This window comes from Thermobia domestica, chromosome 5 (genome assembly GCF_964235325.1).
Source record: "Thermobia domestica chromosome 5, izTheDome1.hap1.1, whole genome shotgun sequence".
Lineage (NCBI taxonomy): Eukaryota > Metazoa > Arthropoda > Insecta > Zygentoma > Lepismatidae > Thermobia > Thermobia domestica.
The window spans coordinates 192,460,344-192,488,303 of record NC_137458.1 but is presented as its reverse complement, the minus strand read 5'-3'; the positions used below and the strand labels follow the sequence as shown (position 1 = coordinate 192,488,303).

The 27,960-nt window shown below is 37.6% G+C and overlaps 1 protein-coding gene across 2 annotated transcripts in view; it reads left to right on the top strand.

Moving 5' to 3' along the window:
- LOC145684748 (uncharacterized) overlaps positions 1–27,960 on the top strand; it is a 1,464,901-nt gene that overhangs the window by 151,885 nt on the left and 1,285,056 nt on the right. For both annotated transcript variants that reach the window (XM_081757122.1, XM_081757121.1), the window contains exon 2: positions 8,121–8,272. In XM_081757122.1, coding sequence (XP_081613248.1) covers positions 8,133–8,272 — 140 coding nt within the window. In that variant the 5' untranslated portion in view covers positions 8,121–8,132. The remainder of the gene's footprint in view (positions 1–8,120; positions 8,273–27,960) is intronic.

Sequence of the window (27,960 nt, the reverse complement as noted above, 5' to 3'; positions counted from 1 at the left end):
TCAAAGGAAAGCTTGTACTTTCAATACTCTGCTCCAAGTTGATTAATAAATCAAAAATATTAGCAAAAACGAATGATTAATGAGAAAAATCTAAACTCTGATTCTAATTTCTCTTCCTATAATTCTCAAAAAGGAAGAATCAGAAGGCAAAATATCTTTCAAATTTTTTCCCAAGCTCAAAACGTCTAGATTATTAATAGTCCAAATTACCAACTACTCTTGTTAATAGGAAACAGTTTCCTTAATGTAACAAGGTACATTAGGAATTAGGTACTATTAGTGGCTACTAGGCTCATACTCACCCTTTAGAAACAGCTCCACTCTCCCTTGGATTTGGTGTGTCGTCTTTCTCCACTACTTGGCTCAACCCAAACCGATGTTAGATCAGGTATATCTACAAAAGTTGGACGAAAATTCGACTCTTCTAACGCAAAATAATACTAATCGCAAAAGAAAGAATCAAAACGAATTCATTAAAATTTACATCTATTTTCTTCCATAAGTCTCGTTCTATCGAAAAACAAAGCTAGGTCGAAGGGAAAAGTAACATTTAGACTCGTAATTCCTTTCTATTCCACATGACTACAAAAGACCAGACAAGCAAGCAAACAGACACTACGTCACGCGTAACAACCTTGAAATTGTTACCTCACAATCTTCCTTCTAAAACGTTATTTCTTTCTTTTCTACAGATAACTTTTTACCTTTTTTAAAAAAGGCAAGCAAAATACAATTTACAAATCAAGGAATATTTAACAGTCTCATTTAGAATTTCATAGAATAAATGTATATACATTTTTCTTCGTTCTTTTTAATCCATTTTTAATTTTTCTAATCTTGAGTTAAGCACATACAGGGTGATCCAGAAGTAGCCTTTGGAAACTTGACAGCTCCAACTCCATGTAGCATACTATGGATTGCTACAAAGTAACGCGTCACTTGCGTTACGTTACTTCCGAAGACTGAAGAAAATTAGGCTTACATTGTAATATTTATAAGGTTTGCGATTATTATAGTTTTTACTTATTTTCAGACTAGAAGGTAGGAAGAGCACCTCGGGTTGTGATTCACAGCTATACAATGAATTGCCTGTTCGTGTATTTGCATAGCGATAATTTTTTAGTTCAATCACTCGCCAATAGGGGCAGCACTCCACATCCTTAGATGCGGGTTGTAGCTCCTGGTGAGTACTGAACACAGAATAGGTTACATTCTAATGTTTCTCGCGTCGATTAGGTTCAACAATTATCCGCAAAAAATTTCGCATATACTGTAACTTTCACATTTTCGTTAATATCTCAGTTTTCTTAATATATTATTGCATGTTTATGCTTTCTTTAACATGAATGCAATGTAGTACTGAATAACTATTGTTTTTGAGAAAATGAAGCAAAGAAGAGCAACATAAAGCAAAATAAGAAAATTACAAGCTAAAAACATTTATTGTTATGAAACCTTAGTCAACTAAATAATTACGCGAAGAATATACCGGAGAAAATTAGAGGGTAAACGACTCGACACACTGCACAGGTACTAGGAATACTCATAAAGATATATATGTGAAGTGTAAAGATCAGAATATAATGCTATGTATTTCTGCGTTGAATATACAATTCGCACTTCATGTACAGTTCCAATATGCAAAATAAATCAATTTCAATATCAGTTGAAATTACTGAAAAGGCAGAACTTGGTTATTTAAAAGTCAGAGTGCAACTTTCGCTTGGAGCGATTCTATTTGTAATATTACAACACATTCTCTCGTAAGTTGCCTCTGTGGTTAAGCGGGTTTAGTAATGTTGTTGAAATTCTAGAATCGAAGGCCGGCAGTTCGAGCCTGAGTCCGGAAGCTTTTTTAAAAAATACAAATGTCTACTTTGAAGTACTTGAAAAAACAAGACCAGATGAATTGTCACGTTTTAAAGCACAGTTAAATTTATTCGCCATGCCCATCATTTATATACAAAAACGCTAAAATGTGGAATGTTAACACTTAAAATGAGAACACATTTATGAGTTGAATACCTGAAACCACGCGTTCAAAATGAAAATCACTCATGTTCCTGATACATATTCCTATATGTATATTTATATATAGTGTGTGTGAGAGAGAGAGAGAGGGAGAAAACATATATGCTTGTATTTTTTTCATTTAAAAAGTTAGTGTAATTTATAATTTGGATTTTTATAAAGCAATTTGGATAATAATGCAGAAAACATTAACATATTTTGATAGAATACTAGAAGGAAAGCTCGTGTCTTTGACACATTAGATTCCCAGTTCGCTTCCCGATGAAACAACTTTGAACACATTACGAAAGATTTGGAACCCTCTTTAGAATGTAAGCCCACCTCCCATAGTCCTATACTCTTAATGATCAGCGACGTTAACGTCTAAAGTAAATATTATCTTAGCCAAATGATTAGCACGTTGACTTTGGAATAGAACCTTCCAATTTCGATTTTCGACTTCCTCGTTGAAACTGTTAATTTGTGTGTAACTTAATATTTTAGTAAACTCATGTAATAAAACAACGGATAAATGCATTTTATTGTTTAATTTAATTTAGTCCAATTGTCTTTTCATCTCAAATAAAGCTCGATAAAAATCAGTTTTAGGCTATGAATATTATTTCTTTTCATGATAATTGTAATCTACGATTCAGCTTGAAGTAGTAATATTGGTTTGAAGTGCTTTATTATCAACTTAAAGTCTCTATGGTGCAATTACATCTAATTTTGACTTAAATACTTATTCTGATTAGAACATAAAAGCTCACTATCTCTAACTGAAATATTTGCAAAGCACCATTATATATATTTAAAATGAACTATCTTGAAATCTTACTCATAGTTAAAATATTATGGGGAAGAGCTAAGTTTAATAAGAAAATGGAATGAAACATATCAGCTTAACTTCCCACTATTATGCTCTTTAGGTTCTAGAATATTATTCCGCACACATAGGTGAAGATGGCCCCATGCCGTAAGTGTCGATGGACCACCGATGGGGAACTAGCGATATCTCGCAAACATTGGCGGCCCCCCAGCAACGATCCCCGGTGGCCCCACTTTCATTTTGAAAATTATACCACCATCACCTCATCAACGGCAGAGACGGGACAAAACGCCAATGAACCACAAAATTACTCCCCCAAAATATCTTAAAGCGCTTATATCCGTGATTTGTTTACATTAAGGTGAGTCTAAAAATACTATAAAAATCTTTTTAAAAGAAGCACTGCGGGATGGGCGCGAACCAGCAACATTATGATTACTAGGTGCGTGTTCTTCCGACTTCGCCACTTTTTTTTTTATTTTTCTTTTGTTTAATTGCAGGAAATTGTAACATATCAGTTCATTTACTCATGATATAGTATTCGTAAGGAATGAGCAAAATATTTGTTTTCGCACTGAACAGAATTTTTTTACAAGCATTTTCCAGGAAGATCAGGTAACGAAACGTATTTCCACACGGATACGTGTCCATGATATAGAAAATTGATTAAATTAGCCAGGTGACAGTATTGTGTTTTGTAATAGGAAAGAAACTATATTCTGGAAACAGTATACACTGATGGTCAAACGCAGTGGCATGTAAACGGCAGATTACACTTAACATTCGTGTTAAATTTTGCCAGATATCAGGTGATTGAGCACAGAATAGCAGTCTGTGTTCAATCGTATCAGGTTGAGCACACTGTTGACATATATCCGTTTGTAGTACACCAATGTGCTTTAATTTAACATTAGTAGGAATAAGCTCATTCAGAATCATGTACCAGATACTCCTTACCTGCGTTGACAGGGTGGCATTGTGTACATTCTGCCATATCATCGTCCATTTTTTGTGGGAAACGTTTGCTGAATATGTGGAAGCATTTTGTTGCACAGAGGGGAAAGTAACACTGACTAAAAAATTTTACATTGAAATAGTTGGTATGATCCAAGAGAGGCAGATATGACCAACCTTGTACTCATTGTTTAATATACATACGAGCGTCTTTGACGTATGCCATACAGGACGTTTCGGTGTCGGAAATTAGTCCATCCAGCACGAAGGCCATTGATGTGTAATGCTTTCAGGTAATTGATATTGCTTATAATTATAGGTTAAGAAGAACGCATTACATTTCTCACGTTTCGAAATGAGTTGTATGCCCCCTTGTGCTCAATGTAGAGTAAGGGAGTGACGAGTGACACAAAAATAACGTCCTGCCTAGATAAACCGACCAATAACAATATGTTTTGCAAAGGTATAGGTCTGATATCGGATATATGTGCGCGTAATACCATAATTTGGCACACAAATAACTATTTGCATACCAAATACGTTGGATAAGGTCTAATTTTCTTAGTTTTTTTGGAGACACTGCGCACACATTATTCAGTAATGGATCTCAAATCCTTTCATAATGGATACTGTCACTATTAAGAAATCTAACACCCAATAATTTAACGTAATTTACTATTTCAATAGTTGAGAAAGGCTGTGGGATGCCATCCATGTTCCAGTTATGAAATATCAGGAGTTTTGTTTTACAGAAGTTGATACGTTCACCACTAATAGCATAGAATTGTCGTAATTGAGCAATAATATTGTGGAATGTTGTATTGTCGTGCAGCTAATATTCATATTTAATATCATGATTATAGGCCGTGACGGAGAGATTTTGTAGGTCGTGAAGCGGAGGTTGTATATATGCAGCCAGTTTATATAAAAGAGATTCAAGAGCAAGTCCAAAAAGAAACGTAGGCATGGGACATTCTTGTCTCACTCAACTTTTCAGTGAAATGGAAAGCGTGAGAAAACCATTTATCTGTAATCGAGCTTTCGCCGTGCTATAAAGGTTCTTGATAATGTTCATAAAGCTGAGCGCAAAATTTATATGCACTGAGCAGTGTAAAAAGATAATCATGGGATAGGCGATCAAAGGCACTTTGGAAGTCCAGTGACACAAGAGAAGCCGGTATCCTACATCATCTCGGATCTTCGTAAGTGTATAATACACATTCCTTCCTTTAATGAGCGCTGATTGAAAAGAACTAATTTATTAGCAAAGAGGTTGCGCACGCGTTGCACTAAAATTTTGTTAAACAATTTTAAATCGGTACTTAGCACGGTCCTATATTGCATTTAATCTGCAGTTTCTGCAGATTTTGGAAGAAATTTCACATTACCCTCATTTTGTAGAAAGTTCGGAGATTCTAACAGTTCATTATATAGGGGAAGTTTGTCATTCCCGACTACATCCCAATATTTTTAATTGAATGCATACAAGAGTTCATCACCCCCAGGACTGGAGTCCTTATTACACTGAGTCAACGTTCTATGTATTTAGTCTTCTGCGATGGGCGACGTTAAGCACTGGCGCTCCCCTTCCAAGTTCTCTAGCCCCTGCACCAGACCACGTCTTCAAGTGCCAGTCGTCAGTAATTAGATTATTTTCTCGTGCTGACACAAATTGCTTCAGCATGTTTTGATCTTGTTTATGGTATGTCGCTTATTGTGTTTACCCTCCATAAATTCCACAATAGAGCGACATGCCTGAATATTAAATGTACCCATAAATTTTGTCAGCTGCTTGAGTATACGATTTCTGCTTACCCTATTGACGACAGTAGTCATACATTTTCTGCATTTGTTCTGCGCTGAACCGACTTGTAACTGATGTTCTGCTAACTTTCTCTGGGGAAGGGCAGTATGCAGATGAATCACTATCTTTTTCGCTGAATGTGCCTAGAGCGCGTTGCATGTTTGGTTCATCATCCTCACCTGTGCACCAGTATTTTCCGATACAAACCCGCGGGACAATGTTGTGTATTCTTCTATCTCCAGTTCATTCTTGTACTTCGTTATCACTTCAAATAAGAATGCACAAAAGTCATTCTTGTCTTCTTTTCCTTATTTTCAGCTGTGAAATGTTGTCTTTACTTCTTGTCCTAACATTTCCCACACTTTTATAGAGTTAATAGATCGCTTCATCCTTTTAGCCTAATCAAAATAAGAAATGGCCTAGACGAAATTACTAAAGGAATGATTTTTGGCATGTGTTTTGCGTAATATGAAGAAAGTAATTTGACAAAGTGACAGTTATTTCCGAGCTGAAGACACAACATGGCGGCCCAAATGGCCGATTTTATGTATCGAGACGCTAAAGATAGAGAAACGCAACTTGGTATGGAAGTGTTATTAAGAAAAAGTTAAAACAAAATACAACATATTCTGCACGCTTCCATTTTTATACCACAATGGCAGATTAACGTATGAATATAAAATGAGCTTACTTTTCGTAACAAGATTTCTCGGCTGTATTGATTCTAACATGACACATTTTTTAACATTGTTGAATTCTGTGGTAACCGCTTCTGCATAATACGCCTTCAAAGCCAGGTTTTGCTTCTGTAGCTCCAATCGTTTGAACTGGGAATACTTTCAATATACAGGTTTGTCGGTCATACAGGATTACAAATGTCGAATTTTCCAAAGTTTCACAATTTCATCCTACCTTACACTTGATGACTCACTCACGTGCCTAATTTCCTTGTCTAGCTTCAGGGGGTGGGGCAAGGCATACTTTTCATATACACATAGTGATCGGCCATATTCAGTTTAAAATGGCAGCGTTTTGAACATATATTTTTCTCATACCTTACTCTACATGTGGCACTGTCATTCCAAGTTTCATTTCTCTACACCGTTACACATTTATTGGCCGTGCTACGATGCATTTACTGGCAACCAAGCACACCAATATTTCACCGTACTGTTTCAGAAGAGTAGACGTCAAAATGTGCAAAATTGAGGAATTTTCCTCAAATATTACGAACTTTCCTGGGAAATTACGGTGGCGTTTCTGGTTGGCAGTGCATAGACCATATAAAATGGTCACTGAATTTTTAACCGTGTAACTCCACTGTTTAGGTCTGAGCATATTTTTGAAATTTAAAATCGGCCATTTAGGTCACCATGTTAGTTTTCCAGCTTGGAGATTGTTATTTTGACAAATTGCTTTCTTAATATTACTCAATATACATGTCAAAACTCTTTACTTCAGTAATTTCTTGTAGTTGTTCGAAAAATTAGTCTATCTTAACTACCCTATTTTTCCTTGATACCACTTACATTTACAACTGCCCATTTGGACACACAGATCCTCAGTGTTCCACACACGCGTACTATGTACGATTGAATCACAGTCGCCGACGTCCCAAAACTCAACGCTCCCATCTTTATCTCCTACAGCAATTCATGTAACCCGCTGTCGCATGTTCAGGCCTTGCACGCACCTATCCATTTAAACACCAATGCTGTTCTCTGAACTGTTTTGTTTATAACGCAATAGTTCCACAGCACGCGTTGAAAGTATGACATCACAAACTGTGCGTAAGTGTACTCTTCCAGATCTTTTTATGCCTCCTTACCACAAATCAATTAGCGCATTGATGGTTGAGTAAACCTTAACGTTCCATAGACCAGTTCAGAAAGTATAAGTCACAGATTCAAATTTCGTCTTCGACATTGATTTATTTCTGTGTATATCTTTTTTTTATTTTCTTAATTGCATTTCAATTAGGCTACCTAGTGATACCCAATGACAAGAGCAATTGATACATTTACTATACCGGCACTCGCCTGTTTGGGCTGAGGGCCGATATTAGCGTATTTTATGTTCAGTTCATCTTTTCTGTTTTCATTCTAGTTTATTTAACTTTTTCTGCATCGGCCTCAACAGCGGGCAAAACTCCGTCCCATCAATATGTAATTGACAGGCCATACTTCCCCAGTACTGTAAGGCCCGTTATTTCTGATTCCGAACACTTGCGGAACGAATGATTCTACACGTTATTTTGTATTCCTATTACCTACTCGTAAACCAAATTTGGTTCAATTATCTCTGAGTGACATCACCACTTTCGTCGTGAGACAAATTACTTCACTGCTGACACATTTATTAAACTATATTCATTCATTCATTGTAGTTGTTTCATAAATTGTGTGTTCTGAGTGAATTTCAATCTGGATTGTGTGTATTGTCTATTATTATTATTATTATTATTATTATTATTATTATTATTATTATTATTATTATTATTATTATTATTATTATTATTGACAGGCTCTCTCAAGCATGTTTTATAACGAAAACTTCCTTGGTAGAAGAGGACGCTTCACGTTTATTTGGCTTGTTGCAACAAAACAGCTACAACTGAAAAAGAAGTCAGGTCGAATATACCGCGATATGATGGGAGTAAGAGTAGCAAGAACATGGTAAGTTTGCATACTGCTTTGTTATAGTTCATTTTATTGGTTACTGAAATATAACTATATTTCGTGTACTAGAACGATCACTTATATACACATACCTTTCAAAGAGAGGAGATGAACAGGTAAGTAAGTAGTGACAATTACGACACTAAACATAACGTAATTTTGTCCAGGGAAAGAACTTTATTCTGCGTATAATGGGGTAAATTTCATTGATGAGCTATACGAGTAGAAAATAAGTGATATTCAGCTACAAGCCGCTATATATTAAGAAAGATTCGGTCAATTTTCCTTGTTAGTATAGCTATGGAAAACACTGGTAAATCGTAAAATCCGAAACATGAATAAGTTTTCTAATTTTCTATGTAATATCTTATATTTGTCCGAAAATCAACGGAGACAACTACAACGTAATAAGCTTTCTTTAGACATTATTTGGTATGAATTTGGATTTGGCTTAGTATTTGGTTTTTCAAACATGAGGCTGTTAAATAGTTTGTCTAAATTGAAGCGTGGTTCTGGTTCATTGCCTCCAACTCACTGTGTTAACCATTTTTATAATAAGGAGGTTAATAAATGTATCTCGACAGTGAAACCGTGTAACGTGGGTTCCTGTCACCACGGCATGGCGCGTCCTTAGGTTAAGGATCGAGGAGAAGGCCTCTAGATATAGAGGTTAGCTGCGAATATACTGCATAAGCAGTCGCGGACAGCCAACTAGGAGTGGTCCTCCAGCTTGGGAGTTTGGGTAGGGCTAACAACCTCATCCTATATAAAAAAAAAGCACTTGTTCAGAAATATTCACAAAAGCCTCGGACAAGGACTGATAACTTGGCACGACCTCAGCAAAAGAAAATGGACATGAGATTTGGAACATGGAATATTAGGAGTCTTTATAGCGCAGGCGCGTTAAAATCCGTAAAATACAGGATGGACGTAGTAGGAGTTCAGGAAGTTAGGTGGTAAGGAAATGGATCTGTGAATTCCGGAAATTTTACGTTCTTTTACGGGGAAGAAAATAAAAATCACCAGTTAGGAACAGGGTTTTTCGTTCATAAACGTATATTACCAGCAATTAAACGGGTTGAATTTGTTACTGACAGACTTTCTTTTATTACTCTCAAGGGACGGTGGTGCGATATTATTGTTTTAAATGTACATATCCCAACTGAAGATAAGGATGACGATATAAAAGACAGTTTTTACGAAGAAGTGGAATGGATATTTGACCAACTCCCGCGATACCATTTTACACATTAAGACACAAGGAGAAAAGGGGATGATATAGTATCAATAAACAACTTAAAAATGCACGATATTAACAGATAATATCAAATATAGAGCCATTCACAGATTTAACTCTGTAACTCGTTTTCTACATTCATTTTCTTTCCTTTATTTTCAGGATTACATCATCACTGAATTTCTCCACTGGAGATTATCTTTCATTTAACAGCATCCAACTTGAGCTCAGCCTTGTAATTAAAAAAAAAACTTTAAAAAGGTTAAAGGGCGAAGACGGGAATCGAACCCGGGCGAACAGATTAGAAAAAACTACAACTCTAACCACTCATCTAAATCGTTACCTCTCCCGGCTTTTCTAAATAAAGAGCGTTTACTGTTCGCTCAAAACAGTAGCTTGTTAATAGTCATATTGATTGGCAAAACACAGGATCGGAGTGCATTATATCACTGTATTGTAAAATTTCTTGGATAGAGCAATAAAATGTATTTGGTCTAGGAATTAATTCGTGCGGTTGGTACGCACACATTGAAGCTGTAGTACAAACACAAAATACATAAATACCTTAAGAAAAATATTGTCCATCGCTAGCCACCACTTTCGCCCATCTGTCAGGCAATGTACGGATTCCGTGGCGAAAGAAGTCCTCATCCTTGGAAGCGATCCAGTCAGAGACCCATGTTTCGATATCTTCTGAAGAAGTAAACCGCTGTCCAATCAAATCGTTGTTCATGCAATCGAACAAGTAGTAGTCCGAAGGAGCAACATCTGGTGAATACGGCGGGTGGGGTAAAACTTCCCATCCGACATTTTCTAAATAGGTTTTGACCGGTTTTGCGACATGTGGGCGAGCGTTATCATGTTGAACAATAAGTTTATCATGTCTGTTCTCCCATTCTGGTCGTGTTCTGGCCAGAGTTTGCTTCAAACGCATTAATTGTCGTCGATAACGTTCTCCATTCATAGTTTCACCCGGTTGCAGCAGCTCATAGTACACCACACCTTTCATATCCCACCATATGCACAGCATAACCTTTGCACAGTGAATATCTCGTTTTGGTTGTGATGGACCTGGTTCACCTGGTTTCATCCCGGCCTTTTTTCGTTTAGGGTTCTCGTAATGGATCCACTTCTCATCACCCGTAATAATTCGATGCAGAAACCCCTTTCTGCTCTGTCGTTGAAGCAGCAATTCGCAAATGGTTTTTCGTCTTTCAACGTCTCTGTCTTTCAATTCATGTGGAACCCAATGTGACATCTTTTCAATCATTCCCATGGCTTTCAAGCGTTTGGAGACTGTTGTTTGATCAACGCCTAATGCTGCTGCAAGTTGTTCCTGCGTTTGACACGAATCCTGCTCGAGCAATGCTGTCAATTCTTCGTCTTGAAATTTTTTTGGCTGTCCAGCTCGCTCTTGGTCTGCCAAGCCGAAATCACCACTTCTAAACCGTGCAAACCACTTCTGACACGTTCGCTCAGCTAGAGCATGGTCACCATACACTTCCACCAAAATACGATGACTTTCAGTCGCACTTTTCTGCATGTTAAAGTAATGCAGCAGGACACCCCGCAAAAACACTTTATCAGGCACAAATTGCGCCATGTTCACTTAACTACAAACTGGTGTTGTTGACGCTTTAATCCACTGCCCTATACTACGAACGATACGCGATGAAAGGGGTTTGCAACACATGTGTGGATACACGGAACTGTGGGACGCTCCGTTCGTTGCGCCATCTCTTGTCCACCCGCACGAATTAATTCCTAGACCAAATACTTGGGATTTGGACTTTTCTTTCGCCTTTTTATTATAAAAAGTTTATGTACACAAATTCCACTAATATTTAGGTAAGATTAGATAGGAGCCCGGTGACCAAGCGTCGTGGGCTTTGAGGTGAGGTACTCTCGGTGACCAAGCATCGTGAGAGGGGTGTAGATTAGGTATCTCTCTCTCGGTGACCGTGCGTCGTGAGAAACAGGAAAGGAACCCGGTATACCAAGCGTTGTGGGTATAAGGATGGGTACCTCTCAGTGACTAAGCGTCCTGAAAGGGGTTTTAGGTGTTTCGATCAATCCGGGAAGATTGATATTGGCCGAGGCGTGCAGGTCCTTTTTATCCTGTCTTGTCGGCTTCCTTCGTTGATTCTCGTCCTTCCGACTGTTGGCGATGGTGATCGACTCCTCTTCGGTACCGTCGTCTGTTTGTATTTATTTATTACTAACACGTGTAGTTCACACGTGGTTATTGCATGACGTGTAGACATGCGGAACCTTACACCCCCGGGGCGTAGAAAAAAATAAGCCACTGGATTATTTTTTTGTGTTTGTGCCAGCATGTGGAATCTGCATATTGGGCACAGTATACACTGTAAATGCACTATACCACTGGAACACAAAATCAAAGTTAAAAGCACTGGTCACTGATATCACTGTTAGAGATATTATCACATAAAGAAATTTTAAATGAAAGTTGAAGTTGGAGCACTGACAGTTTGTCCTCTTAATCTAAGCAGGATCCCTATATTACGTCATCTCCCTCAAAGGAGAGGCTGTCGAAGCTCTGGTGAGTACAGTTAATACTGTAGTTATAACTACGTCACTGATGGTAATGTCCGTAGTATATTTTATGAAGTTCGCACGTCAAAGAGTGCGATTATAGAAAAGTTTCTAATATTGGTCTAGTTCTGGCTAGTACTAGTTAATAGATTACAGAACACACTTAGAGAACTGTTAAAGTCAGTACTTTGATAATTGTAGTCACGCCGGAAAAAAGGTTGCCAAACAAAGGTCCTGATTGTCTGAACACTCTGTATATCTAGGTCAATATGTTAGTGACAGTTATATGATACGCAACAGGGAAGCGAAAATAAAAATGTCGTAGAAGTGAAGTTCGTTCGCTCGAAGCGGAAAGAAAATGCTGGCTTGCAATTTTGTACACTGAAGGAAATTGTATGTATGGAAGCTTGTTTTAAATGGCAGAATGCAGGTTGCTTACGATTTATAAGAGTGAAAAAAAAAAAGATAAGGGATCGCTTGCGATTTGAATACTAAGGTATGTACTAGATTTGGTCACTTCAAATAGTTAGCTGTATCATATGGTGTATCTTGCTTTCTTCTGTTCCATGTTTTATTTCTTTGTCTTTTTTCTTCTTTGTCTGCCGCTGAAACATGAAGAGTGCGCTTTGCATGTCGCTCGTTTATATCTGCTGAGATGATGATAATCTCTTTTTTTTCGGTCTTCTTCTTTCTGTTCGGTTCGTCATCTTATTCGCTGCGTTCTGCATTTTCCTCGTGTGGTATGTGTTCCTCGCCATCATGCTAAACTTTGATTCTATCGATAGAGATATTCTGTTCTCTATCCCTGAAGTTATTGGGCATGCGAACTCGATAGAGATTATTGTTTAGTTTTGAGATTATTGTAGCCGGTCCGCAGCATCTAGCGGTCAATTGTGATGACTCTTCGAAAGGGAAAATAAATGAGTACTGTATCTCCAGTGTGAAAAGCTTGTTGTTTACGTCTTTTATCAAAATATTTCTTTTGTTGTACGTGAGCCTTCAGTAAGTTATGCCGTGTCCTTTCTCGAAGTTTTACGAGTTGGTCTCGTTCAAGCTGTAGCTGAGGGGTAATCTGTAGTTTGCAATCACTGATTTCCTAGGTTCGTATCAAAACATGAGAAAGAAGCTGGATTTCTTTGTTCCTAATTGAGCGAAACTATTTAAACCAAAAGTAATATGAGGTAATAACTTTGGCCATGTTTCGTGATTTTGTTGGACGAAAATTTTTAAGGAATTCTGCAGTGTTTTGTTCATGACTTCGACTAATCCTATGTCTTGGTGGTTGAAAACAGGGCAAAACTTAAATTCAAAGTTATATATCTCTGTTAGTTTTTGAAGTTTCTTGGTTCTGTGCACAGGATGTATGTCCAGATGAAGGAAACGAAAGGCGCCGAATTTCAGAATTATTTCTTCCAATAAGAATTGTTCAATTGTGTCTGCCGTAATCCCATTAACAGCCTTCGTCACTATATAACGTGTACTTGTTACGATGGCGACTAAAACATATTTTGGTTTCCCTTCTTTGTGGGGATAAGGTCCTAAGCCGTCCAACATCCATCGTTCTCCTATATGACCAATCGGGTGGTGAAGGAGTTCTCCCTGTCTTTTTTGGGTAGTTTTTTCAATAGTGGGCACTCCCTATAGTTCTTGATTCTAAATGCCAAGTATGATTTCATGTTTGGCATGTAGTATTTGTTAAGGATAGTTTTATATGTCTTCGAAATCCCAAAATGGGGAGCTGACGGGTCTTTATGAATAGACTCGAACCAATGTTCTGCCAAGCTTTTCGGGATGCACAAAAGATGAAGTAGCCCAAGTTCTGGATGTTTTTGTGTACGATACAATATGTTATCTTTTAATAGAAAATACTTGGCTGTCCTCGTGGTGGAACATTTTGCTGGTTCTCCCCCTTTTAAAACTGTTATAATTATCAGCGTATGCGTCATCCTTACGCTGCTGTTCTCGTAAGTTCTTCAAAGATCCTGAGTATTCTATTTGGAGAATGGGTTCCTCTAGAGAATTGGATCTGTATGCATGTAGATCTTCGATTGCCTGATGTGGGTCCATGGGTTCTGAGGTATCACTAATATTCTGCTCTAAGCGGCTGATGATGTCAGCCGGATGTTTCTTTCCTTCGATGTGGCAGATATCGAAATTATAGTCAGCTAAGAAAAGTCTATAGCGAGTGTATTTTCCTACTCTGTCCGGGTGAGTACGCAAAGAGGTTAGACATTTTGCATCTGTAAACAATTTAAATTTACGATTGAGTAAGAAATATCTAAATTTGCGTAATGTATATATAATAGCGTATAGTTCTTTCTGCCAGACTGAGCTCTTGGTCTCAGTTTTTGTGAGACGTCTACTACAATAGGAAACGATTCTTTCTTTGTTAGTTTTGTGGTCATAATAGGCTAATAGCCCTCCGATCTGGTGAAAGGATGCGTCTGTGTACAGCCTTATGTCTAGCTTTTCGTCGAAATGATAGAGAGAATGGGCTTTCAAAATGTCTTCTTTCAGCTTCTCAAATAATTCGTCATGTTTTTCGGTCCATTTAAATTTGGCATTTTTAGTAAGAAGCTGCTGGAAAGGTTCTATCTTGGTCGTGAAGTCCTTGATATGACTTCATAAATAAGAACATAGGCCAATAAAGCTCTTCAGTATGCATTTGGTAGTCGGCTTTTTAAAATTCTTTATCTTCTTTGCGATTTTTGGTGAGATGCTTATCTTCTCTCCGGATACGAGGAATCCTAGTACTGGGAGTTCTCTATATAATAGGTGCGTCTTCTTAGGGTTGGCTCGGAAGTCGTGTTTCCTTAATTTTTGAAATAAAAGCTCCAAATCTGAGAGTTGTTGTTCCCACGTATAAGAACCGATTATGATGTCATCTGCAAAATTGGTTATGCGCTTAGGTAAGCCGTCTAGTAGCATTTTAATTACTATAGTTAAAGATTGGGAAGAGAAACAATGGCCCATTACGCATCTAAGGAATTTATAGGTTTTGCGTGTATGATTTACCTTGAAAGTCATGTATTTAGTGCTTTCTGGATGCAATTTTATCTGAAAATATGACTGCGAAATGCCCAAGGTTGAAATTAACTTTTTCCCTTTTAAAACCTGCGAAACGTCCTCTGTATTTTGAAACGATATGCTTAAATATTTGGTATAGGTATTGCATGCCTGGAGATTCAGCACAAGCCTGAAATCTGAACTGTTTGGCTTTTTGATCGCAATTAAAGGCGAGGAGAAATTACTAGTCTGTGTCTCCGTTATGATTTTTGCATCTAACAGCTGTTGTATCTGCTTATCAATTTGATCTCTTATCCCTAATGGAATTGGTGGGAAACGGTGATGGGATGACGCACTTTTATCTATACGAATTTTGTGTTCATATCCTCTAAAATAACCTATATCTTCTGGGCTGTATGAAAACACATCCCTGTATTTGTACAAGAAGTTGGTTACAGTTATTCGCTGGTATTCCGGTAAATCCGGATTTATATAAAAAAGGTTAATGTTAAAAGTTTTAGCGGTTTGTCTTAATCTTTCCTTTATCTCTTCTTGAGTACGAAATTGATGCGCTTTCTTTTCGTCTTCTTCTATTCTAAATGAAAATTCTTCCACGCCCTCCTCTGTATACGCCACTGGTGTACCTTTATTTAGCGTTATTATTCGTGCCGTAGGATTGGAAATTAGTAACGTAAGGTCGTTACTCGGTACTCTCATGGTCATTGCCTGTAAGCCGTATCGGTCTAATAATGATTATAGTGGAGTAATATAAAATGTAGCGTCATGAATTGTTTCTCTTTGAATCGATACAGGGAAGTAGAAATGTGATTTTGCCGGAATCGAAACTTTACTTGCTGTGATGACGTTTGCATTCCTTTGCAAGTGAGTAATGTCTCGTGACATTTCTTCCGATTCTTGTTTTTCCACTGGAAACGTAGGTTTCCTAGGTTGTGTATATAATGATATGGATTTATTCTCCAAGTCTATTTGAGAGAAAAGTCTTGTAAGAATGTCATTCCCAAAAATCGGATTAAAGTCAGCATCTATGATGCGGAAGTAATGGAAGAAGGTGATGTTGCCAATTTTAAATTTAATTAAAGCTATTTCTTTTAAAGTTAGAACTTTGTTGGCAGTGCCCTTGATACGAGTTTGAAATGGTATTAGCGTACATTTTGGGGGTACCTCCCGTCTTGACCATAGACTAAGACTAGAACCCGTATCTATTATAGCTGGTAGACTGTTTGCATTCACATTAATATTGAGCAATAGTTTATTATTTTCTATTCCCAGCTTAACAAGTTCTCGATGTTTATTATTGGTCGTCTGGGTGAAAAAATTGGTGTCCGTGTTCTTAAAAGTTTCCGCTGTTGCCTGCTCTTCTTGATTGCTATCACATTTTAATTGTGGTGGTGTCTGTGTGGCCCGCGCCGACTTTTCTAAAATGGCCAGCGATGCTTGACTTTGGCCTGCGAGCCCATCTATGCGTTTCCCTGGTTGGAATTTTTTGGATTATTCCAACACGTGGATGCTCCGTGGTTCTTCTTGTAACAAATTGAGCAGACTGATATTTTGTCGCTTTTTACAAAATGGTTCTTTTTTCTACCATCGTTATTTCATTTCCTTTGTTGGTATTCTTCGCATCCGCTTTTCGTCCGTTGTTACGCCTATAATTGGTCTTCATGGCATTCTGTTCCACCAGTAACGATAACTCGGCCATTTGATTAGCTAATTTGGTAAGGTCCGTGTGAGGAGGTTGTGAGGGCGTGTTTTGTCTTTGGTGGGGGTGCGGATTCGAAACTTCAGGTGCAGAGGAAGTTGTCTGTGGAGGGGAAATATTCTGTAATGGAGGTGCGGAAGGCAATGATTGGGAAGTTGGCTGTTGCATATAGGTTAGTAAGTATGAATTAGGATTCGTTTGGCTATAATGGTCGTACAAAGGGAGTGATGATGGGCGGTTAGGTTGGCCGATTAAAGAATGAATTGCCTGTGACAATTCTACATAATTCCTATTCTGCATGATCCTGAGCTTTTTCCAATTCATGAAGTCGATCCTGCAGCCGCTGAATTGTTGGAAAGGATTCTAAAGCTAACATTTGCAGCAAATTTCTTTGTAGTCCTAACGAACGAAAATGAATTTTCTGTTCCTCTGAAGCTTCTGGCATCAGCTGTCTGATAGCCCTCAATTTTCTTAAGAAATATGAATCGACCGATTCACTTTCGTTTTGTTGAATTTGGAAAATTTCTAATTCCGCCTTATACGCTGGTATATTTGGGCGGGACAGATAAATTAATTTGGTTTTCACTTGTTCGTAATTTAGTGTGTCGAATTGATTCAGATTTTGCAATTGTAAGACAAAGTCGAGAGCTACGTCCTGCAGATACATAAGAATAATTTCTTTCTTCTTTTCGGGGGTCCAAGCCTGAAATAAAGCCAAATGATCAAACAGCATGAAAAATCGTCGGGGTCATCTAAACTGTGACCAGAATATCTATTTAAGTGAGGAATGTTAAGAGGTATACGGGAGCCTGATTCTGCCATATTGTTATCACCTTCTTTATATATATTTTTCCCAGATCTAGTTGTCGGCATAAATACCTGCCAGCCCGTAACGAATCAATCTACCGTTAAGAGTATTTATAATAATACGGATACTATCTTTTATATGATCCTGCTTTTAGTAACACTTACACTGTATTGTTAAAAAGTTTTTAAGTCCGTGTTTCCGTTAATAAAAAGAGCGACCCGTAGGAAAGTCCTTTTATTGTCTGTAAATAGACGCCGACGCATCTACCATGTGAAATTTCTTGTGTAGAGCAATAAAATGTACTCGAGATTTGGACTTTTCCCTTCGCCTTTTTATTATAAAAAGTTTATGTACACAAATTATAATAAGAAATTCCACTAATATTTAGGTAAGATTAGATAGGAGCCCGGTGACCAAGTGTCGTGGGCTTTGAGGTGAGGTACTCTCGGTGACCAAGCGTCGTGAGAGGAGTGTAGATTAGGTATCACTCTCTCGGTGATCGTGCGTCGTGAGAAACAGGAAAAGAACCCGGTGACCAAGCGTCGTGGGTATAAGGATGGTACCTCTCGGTGACCAAGCGTTGTGAGAGGGGTTTTAGGTGTTTCGATCAATCCGGGAAGATTGATGTTGGTCGAGGCGTGCAGGTCCTTTTTATCCTGTCTTGTCGGCTTCCTTCGTTGATTCTCGTCCTTCCGATTGTTGGCGATGGTGATCGACTCCTCTTCGATACCGTCGTCTGTTTGTTTTTATTTATTACTAACACATATACTTCACATGTGGTTATTGCATGACGTGTAGACATGCGGAACCTTACAGTTTTCACTAAATTGTCAACATTACAGATTTCTTAAAAACAAAATACAAAACTCCTTTATTTTGAATCAAATACGGAGCGTGTATTATACTCGTAAACAAACTAAAGACAAATCAATTACTGCGTAGTAATCGTGGTTAAGTGGTCAAGGAGCTAGACCAGTAATCTGAACACTGGCGTTGTTAGCTTTTTAATCCGGGGGAGTCGGATGAATCAAAATCAAAATCCTCTTTCTGACGAAAGTTACATATACAAAATAGTATAGTTTCTTTAAATATATTTGACTAAAGTCTGGGGAGGACGCGAACCTCCGACCCTCCCGCTAACGACGTCCGTGATTTGAAGGTAGTCGAATTGAATTACATCCACGAACGACCAGTACATTTCTTCTACGTTAGGATTTTGGTGGCGATTGATCCGCGATGACACACGTTTTATTTTCTTCTGATATTTGAATACTCGGATGTTTCAATACTTGAGCTATCAAATCTTCACGAATAATAATAATAATAATAATAATAATAATAATAATAATAATAATAATAATAATAATGGTCATCATCATCACCATCTCATAGAAGATTAAAAGTTAGGAGCTTATAATCTCTCAGGGCATAACATTACAACTAGAAATGTAACATTTGGCAAGAATATTTCAGTTTTCTTTAGTGTTGTTCACGAGAAGAGGAATTTCTCATCTCGTTTCTGAAACATTTTTATAATTGTGACATTTAACGATAGAAGGTTTTGAGGAAATCCCCAATACGTGTAGCACACAACAAGGAGGCAATTCAGCAAACGGAAGCAGAAACAGATGGGCTGATTATTTTGTAAGCGAGATACAGTAGGTAGAGTTCTATGGCAAGATAACTTTAAGTTGTTCTTTATGTAAGAAAACATTCAGTTGTTATCTGTAGAATAGCAACGACGTGCACAATATTATGAATTGTACGAGAAACACAAATATGTCTGTTACATATCCAGCATGCTTTTTATTTTTTAACCACATGAGTGCCCTGATGTTCAACAATTTTCGTGTTAACTCTATTTAAAAAAAAATAGTACTCTAACAAATAAAGACAACAATTGTCAGCCGAAGAACGATGTTTTTTCTTTCTTTTCTGTTCTGCTATTATGTTGATGGTTGTTTTGGACTTCAGCGTCCTTTTTGAGCACAGAGGCTATATATCACGTGACCTTGACCTAAAGTATAATGCAACGTACGTTATAAACAGTCGGTTCATTCCGGAGTGAGTGACAAGAAATCTTATCAAAGAAACTGTATTAACAATAAAGGCTTGTTCTCCAAGCGTATTTGTTTATTGTTATCACAAAAAAGTATTCATAGCCTCGCTGCTGGAAAGGGACTCTCGACGAAAATCAAGTGTAAATACTACATGAATATTAGATTTTTACATTGAAAGGTAATAATAATACATACCAATGCTGTTTTTTTCTCCTTCTGTTTTTACATTAAATTTCTCACATAAGGCTCACACACCTTATTCTATGCATCCCGGTTGTTTTTTTCTATCTCTATACATTTCGCACTTTAAATTCCATATCTCGTGATAGTTTTGTATTTCGTTAATGAATAGTTCTTCATTCAGTTCTTCGCTTTCCATTTCTGCGGGCGCGGGAAAGTCTGCACGTTTGGCTTGACTCATTGCCAGCAATGGTTTTCCGACCCGCTACACCTGTGCGGACTCGCTGCGAGCCAGCAGTCCCCGCAACTCAATGTGCGGGCCCGCTGCAGAGTCGTGCGGGAAAGTCTGCACATGTGGCATGAATGATAAAAAACAATGTATTTCCGGCTCGCGCGGGTCCGCAACAGACTTTTCTGCACGTCTGAACCAAGACTAAAGCTCCGCTCTTCACGACTTTTTTCCCTCCAAATATCGATTCCGTGATGGGGCTCACGAAGTCAACACTTTCAATTACTTTACTGTTAGGTTGCAGATGAGTAGATTCACTATAGGCTACGTTATTCAAATAAAGTTTTTCAGGCAGCATTATTAGCGTGGACAGCAAACTTTACAGCGAAAAGAAAGATGGGAAAATGAAGGGTTAATTTTTTGAAAAACCGCTCCAGTTGAAATGCTTAGGCCTATACAGACACGGACAATGACACGGAGAACCAGTCGTATTAACAAATGCTGAAACAAATCTTCAATTATGCGCTTATTCACCTAAAAATGACCTTCACTAATATGTCTGCTTACTAGAAACGTATCCCCAACGTGTACGTTAATATATACTTACGAGAGAATACCTATTTCTCAGATTTTGAGTACAGTTTCAAAAGTTCATTTCTGTAAACTGTAAAGGGCAGTGATTACTATGCTAATTATCACAAATTAAATCCAACTTTTGAATTACATACACACAACCTACTAGGGAATGAAGACCATGTGCTAACAAAGAGTACACTGGAAAATGTAATAACATGTTATAACAAAAATTAAAATAAGATGATAATCGATACAAATGTAGAGGATGCCTATGACATGTCCGAACTTTGCCAAGTATGGTGGAAGAAGCTATTTGTTTACTTTTTCTTGGCAAACCGTTAAGAACATTTATAAATCCATATGTGGCTTTGTTTACGCAATTAGTACATTCAAATTCACGAACGATCACGAACTGAAGTGTACGAAAGTACAGTTGCAAGTAACAACCGTAGTCATAATAATATAGTTCAACTAAACAACATTGAAAATAGTGTTAATTAGGTGGTAAGTAGAAATGACCAAAACTGAATAGTTTACATCGATCATTCCGAAGAAATTTGGAGTTATACTGAGCATAGTTTGGGGAGGAAAGCGAGCATCTCCGGTGAGGATACTTCAGCTGTAGGGATGGTATCGAGACGAGACGAGACGAGACTTTGTACAGTCTCGGTCTCGTCTTGGTTGATAAGTAGCGGTCTCGGTCTCGATCTCGTCTCGAGTCAAAAATTGCCGTCTCGGTCTCGGTCTCGTCTCGGTCAACAGATGCTTGTCTCGATCTCGGTCTCGGTCTCGATGGTCAAGTCTCGGTCTCGTCTCGAAAGTCTCGAAATAAATAGTGTGAAATTAAAATTTTGAAAGTATTATTATCGTACAGTCTGTCGTTTCCGCTTCTTATTTTTTGTCTTCATTCTTGACTTAAAATTATGATATGATGTATCTCTTGTCAGGGGCGGATCCAGGGGGGGCAATCGGGGCGATTGCCCCCCCAGAAGAGGAACATTTCTTATTTTATATATATAAATAAAACCCATCCCAAAGTTTGGAGCCCTTAAAAGTAGCAGTATGACAACCCACCGCCCCCCCCCCCAGAAGTCAGTCCTGGATCCGCCCCTGCCTCTTGTAGCTAATTTGCAGGCGCTAATGCTTTCTATGCGTGTGTTCCAGGTTCAATCATCAGTGGGTATAACATACCTGGGATAAAACCCTAATAGTAACCCATAGTTCACTTTCAGCAATAGATTTTGTTTCAAATAGCCTCAGTACTGCCTATACAATTAAACTCTATTAAATTAACTCTAGTACTATACAGTAGTTTATTTCCTTCCTTTGAATCAGAATTGATCAATACCTCCTAACAGATAACGCAAAAAGTAGCAGCACGAATGTGTTTAATCGTAGCGAAATTGAAATTTTACAACTTCTCAGTTATCATCGAATACATTCTGATTTGACTGTCATTTTAAAAACAGAATATAACGTTCATTATCTTAACAAATAGAGTAAATTATCACTACAATATATTTTGTTTCAAATTGACCAAATGCTTTATTACCATTTCACATAACAGTGTTTAATTGACACTTTAACTTTGTGGTGGGAGCTACGACACTCATCTTTGTTATCTCTGGTTTCGGGTTGGATCACCAAACAAATTAGATTCAAAGTCCGATGTTTCGTATAGTTCGCGTCTCACTTTAAGTACATTCTGTTTCTTATACAAGTTCGTAAGGTCGTAATGTATTATATAAGCATAGGGTCTATATCCAGTGCTATAACATTTTATTATATTGATTGAAAATTACTTGCGAAACATGGACATACATATTATATAAGTATATAGGTAATTCGAGCTATATGTATCTATTTTCTCTGTCATGGCAAAACAAGTGATTCTTAACTTTCTAGTTTTCTTTTGTATTAATTTTCGTAGTTTTGCTGCAATACGAAGGATCAAAAATATTTTTTTTTTCGCTGTACGAATTTCGTTAAATTTTGGATCCGTTTTTTACCCTACATTACTGTACCTAGTAAAAGTTATATATACGATATATATGAGATATATACATTATGAACTTTAGAGGTAAACTATGCTTAGTCACTTTTTGGTCGAAATTGAGTTAACAATACTTTTTTAATAGACTATGTTCTTTCTACCGGTGTAATAATGTAAGTCTAAAAGCATCCTATTACTTTGTAACTACTTAGTATAGTTTGAAAAAAATAGTAGTATACTATAGCTCTTACTTAAGGAACCGGTTTTTCGCTTCTACTGTAAAATTACGAAATTATGACTTTGTTTAGTTTATCTCTGAGGTCTAGATATAATAAAATCATAACCATAATCATAATCAACCATTATCAATCCACTGCTGGATGAAGGTCTTACCAAGTCTTCTCCACAACTGTGTATCTTGAGCAATTCTTTTTCAGGTTACTCCCCAGTTGTTCTTGATTTCGTCAAACCTTCTTGTATAAGGACGTTTCCTAGGCTGTTCTATCTCGTGGTATCCTGTCTAGAATTGTTTTTGTCCATCGATCATAATTTCTTGCAATATGTCCAGCACATTTTCCAGCCCATGTTAAAAATTATTTTATTAGTACCAGTCATTAGTTGCCAAATAATTCATTTCTACTGTATACAGGGTGTTTCAAAATAACACCGACAACGTTTGGGAGGTGATTCCTAACACCAAAATAAGACGAAAAGTACAGTCCAGCCTGGGTGCACAAATGCTTCCTTTCGGAGTTATAGGCTGCCGAAAACATGAAAAAATTAACTTTAAAGGCCCATAATTCCAAAACTATGGAGCCTACCGTAGTCAGGTCAAGACTTTAGTAAGGAACTAATATGTGCTTTATCCAAAAATACATGTTTCAGAATCCTGCAGTACTTCCGCAACAATTTTTATAGAGGTAGTTAGTGAGTACTTCAGATTATAGCCGTAACCAAATTGCCTGTGCAAAAATTGTTGCGTAACTTAGGATTCTGAAACATGTATTTTTGGATAGAGCACATAGAATATTGGTTCCTAAGTAAAGTCTTGAGCCGACTACGGTAGGTCTCAGTTTTGGACCTATGGACCTTTAAAGTTCATTTTTTCATGTTTTCGGCAGCCTATAACTCCGAAAGGAAGCATTTGTGCATCCAGGTTGGTCTGTACTTTTCATCTTATTTTGGTGTGAGGAATCACTTTCCAAACGTTGTGGTTTTGTTTTAAAACACCCTGTATATTTGGCCTACAAATAGTTCAAATCCGCTACTTTTGGAGCACAGACACGCTAGGTTTTGATCTTCAAATCTCACAACCCTGACTCAATTATTTAAATCAACACAATGTGAGGACCTCCATTTGGTCTTGCGGCTAGCACGCTTGACTTCGGTTCACGTGGTCCCGAATTCGATTTCCGGTAGGGGTACAGTTGAACGACCGTAGTGGTTCGAATTCCATTATAATCATTAGCTCCACGTCTCCTTTAGACGCCTTAGCATAACGTGGGGCGTTAAACTAAAACAAACCAAACAAATAAATCAACACAATGTGTGTCACTAACTGTAAGTCCTTGAATAATTGCATATAGCTATATGGTATGGAGGTGGTCGGTGGTCGAGTTTGAGGTGGTCGGTGGTCAAACTAAAACAATAGAAATATAACTAGGGTGTAATTAGAACTTTTAAATAAGCATGGATTTGTGTACATCAGGCATAAGGCTTAAGGGAACAACTAGTGTTACTGAAAAGTTGTCAGTTACGGTGCATTTAATTTCAGTTACAATTTGCATTTACATGTATTGCTGGAACCAAATCTTTGACATTAACATTAACATTATAAAAATTATGAAAAACGTCGTGTTTTGAAAACATTCTTGCACCATAAAACAAATTACGAGTTATTTTAAAATATTTTGCAGTGTAGCTACGTTATTTGCACTATATTTAGAATAATATTTAGCAATTTATTTAAGTTGGCAATACTGCTTAAAATAATGGAACTGCGACTTGTAATTAAAACCACCAAAAACTATTGTTGTAATGTTATAGAAGCAAACAAGAGCAACAATCATTATAAAAAATTAACACAAATAGTTATTTTAAGCAGTATAACAATCACTATCCAAGTGTTCGGTATCTCTGAAACGGTTTGAAATAACAATTGTTGTAAATGACATTATGATCACTTAAGTCTTTTGGAAGCATCTACATGATGAGACGTGATATGTCAGCACGTTTTCGAAGTAAAGTCTTTAGAAAAAGTTAAATTTTCCATTTCTTGTATCTCTGTTCCTTCATTCATTCGAAATACATTATACCAAGATCATAGTATTCGACGCTAAGATACAGATGATGTGCATTGCACCGTCTATGCTATTTGAGTTATTAGAGAATTCCAAAATGTTGATATTACTGGTACTGCAAGGTGACCAGAACTTTTACTTCCAAAAACGGGACGCATACGAATCGGCGACGGGGGGACGGGGGGTGACTTCCACATTGCATTTTGGGACTCAGCAGTGATTTCAATTCACAAAATACACAAGTAAGAATGATAACACAGCGTTTCTAACTTAAGTACAACCCAACAATACTTTTAATTACTTCCACACTCGGAATTCCCACTCAATTCAAACTTGAACCACAGAACACTCAATTCTCATTTGAATATTCAGAAGTCCTAGGCACGGCTGAATCTTGCCAATGAGTGTTGGTAAGGAAGAGTGTAGAATTAGCATTGACCATTTATATTTTGAATAATAATTACGGGACACCTGGGTCATGTTTGCTTAAAACGGGACATCTAGGCGTCCCGTTTGAGAATCAGAAATAAACGGGACAAAGGGTGAAAATAAGGGACTGTCTCGGCTAAAACGGGACGTCTGGTCACCTTGTGGTACTATATTGTCCTTTGTTACACTGAATCACGTATGTGGTATTGTGGTTTTATTTAAATATCTAGATTAAAAATAGGTAATACCTTACATAGTGCAATTTGAGAAAATACAATTTTATTTTGTGTTGGTAACACCGCATCTTTATCTAGTAGGGGCGGATCCAAGCCCCCCTTTGACGCTCAGGTATACACTGGGCAAAATAGGCTTCAATCCTGCTTTACACTGGATAAAGCTGCAAACTATGGGTTTAGCCCTTCCTTTGCCCTTCCTTTGTCCTGGATCCGCCACATCCAAGGGAAGGGCTGTAGGGGCTGTAATATCCTCCCTTAACGCTCAGGTATACACTGAATGAAATGAGCTTCAATTCTGCTTTACACTGGATAAAGATGCAAACTATGGTTTAGCCCCTTCCTTGATCATATCCTGGATCCGCACCTATATATATATATATATATATATATATATATATATATATATATATATATATATATATATATATATATATATATATATATATATATATATAGAGAGAGAGAGAGAGAGAGAAAGAACATTATATACAACAGTAGTGGATTTTGTTTCGGGAGAGGCTTGAGGAACGGAAAGAAACATTTTTGTTGTACGTGCAATGAGAACAAAATGTTACAAATTTATTTCTGGAGGGGCTTGAACCCGATTCCTACTTCTTAAATACACTACTGTACACCAGTCAACCTTCCCATATTATCACACACAGCAACAAAACAAATTTTCAGTAAAGGCAAAATAGCTGTCAATATTCGAGACGAGACCGAGACTTTCGAGACTGACCAAGGTCTCGTCTCGGTCTCGTCTCGATTTATAGAGGTCTGTCTCGGTCTCGGTCTCGTCTCGGTATGTAAAAGTTCGTCTCGGTCTCGGTCTCGTCTCGGTATATAAAAGTCCGTCTCGGTCTCGGTCTCGTCTCGATAATTCGAGACGAGACCGAGACGAGACCGAGACTAGTCTCGGTCTCGGTACCATCCCTATTCAGCTGACTTCTTTGGGGGGAGCAAAATGTGATTGAGGGGGAAAATCCCCCTCATCTCCCCGGTAATTCGCACCCTGATTGCTCTTGATGAACTCAGAAAGAGACATTCTGACCAAAATAGACAACAATCTTATTATTGACAAAATGTGTGAGAAAAGCAAGGAGATGCGAAGGCTCCTTCAAGCATAAAGCAGTGACTTTACTTTCATTTTCCTGTTTTGTTCTTGAATTTCTTTTTTTTGCTAGGTGGGTATATAATTCTAAATTTAATTTGTAGTAAATGTTTCATGTATACTTTATATCAACGGTTTTTAAAATAGATGAAAAATAAGTTAATGTTATGATGAACATAGCTTTAAAAGGACAAAAGTATGAAAAATAGCATAAGCCCCAAACTTAACTCAAATCTTCAGTTATAATTAGGCTGTTAACAAATGTAGCCGAAGAGTGTAAACAACTGGTGTGATTTTTGTAGTCTCAGTTAAAGTGTGCAGAGTTATATAGGCCTAATATATTTAGTACTCAAAGTCTCTTTGTTTGTTTATGAAAATATTGAATTTGTATAATTCTATCGTGATTTACTGCAATAGCTACTTAATCTTTTCTTGTTTTTTGTGTACTAATTTCCCGGGGGAAGCCCCCCGGCACTTTCTTTTATTAGGAGGGGGTATTCCACACAAGCGAAAGCCTCGGATGGACGGCGCCCTCCCAGAGTATGTGACCGCGCCCTTTTACATAGCCAGTCCACCCCTGACCACATAACATGTCGAAGTTACCCACAATGTGTGGGTAAGTTCGACAGCTTCTCAGGCGAACACCGACAGCTTAGAAAGTTTAGTTTTAATGTAATACAGGCAGCATATGAAATACTCTTAATGTATACGAAAAAGGAACGATTTAAAGTAAAATAATACAAGTATACTATAATGCCATTTTTACGTTTCTTTTTTAATCAGAAGGATACAAATGTAAGTCAAACAAAAGTTCGTCCTTTCTGGATCTGTTGTAATCTCTTGACAGACAATCGTCACATGTAAAATAAGGGCAATCTGCATTAGAAACACATAGTTCATGATACCAGTTACTGCAAACCATACACTGTACCCAGTCCCCACCGTTAGGGCTCTTGTATTGAACCTTACATTTGGGACAAACCTTACATTTGGGACGTTTGCGCAAGGATTGGGGTGCTTCGAAGATTCACTGGGTCGGTCTAGAAAATAAAACCTTTCGAGTGCTCCTCTGGTTACCCTTAGGGCACGATTGTATTTTTCGAGGACCATCCATATACTCAGGAGACGTGACTATTGTTCCACCTGCACTTAAACTTGTTTTTGCTGCGTTTTTCCTTTGAGACGAATCACTGTTTTTTGTAGGTGTACGGGTTAAGTCATGGAAAGTAATAGACGGAGTTGCCTGT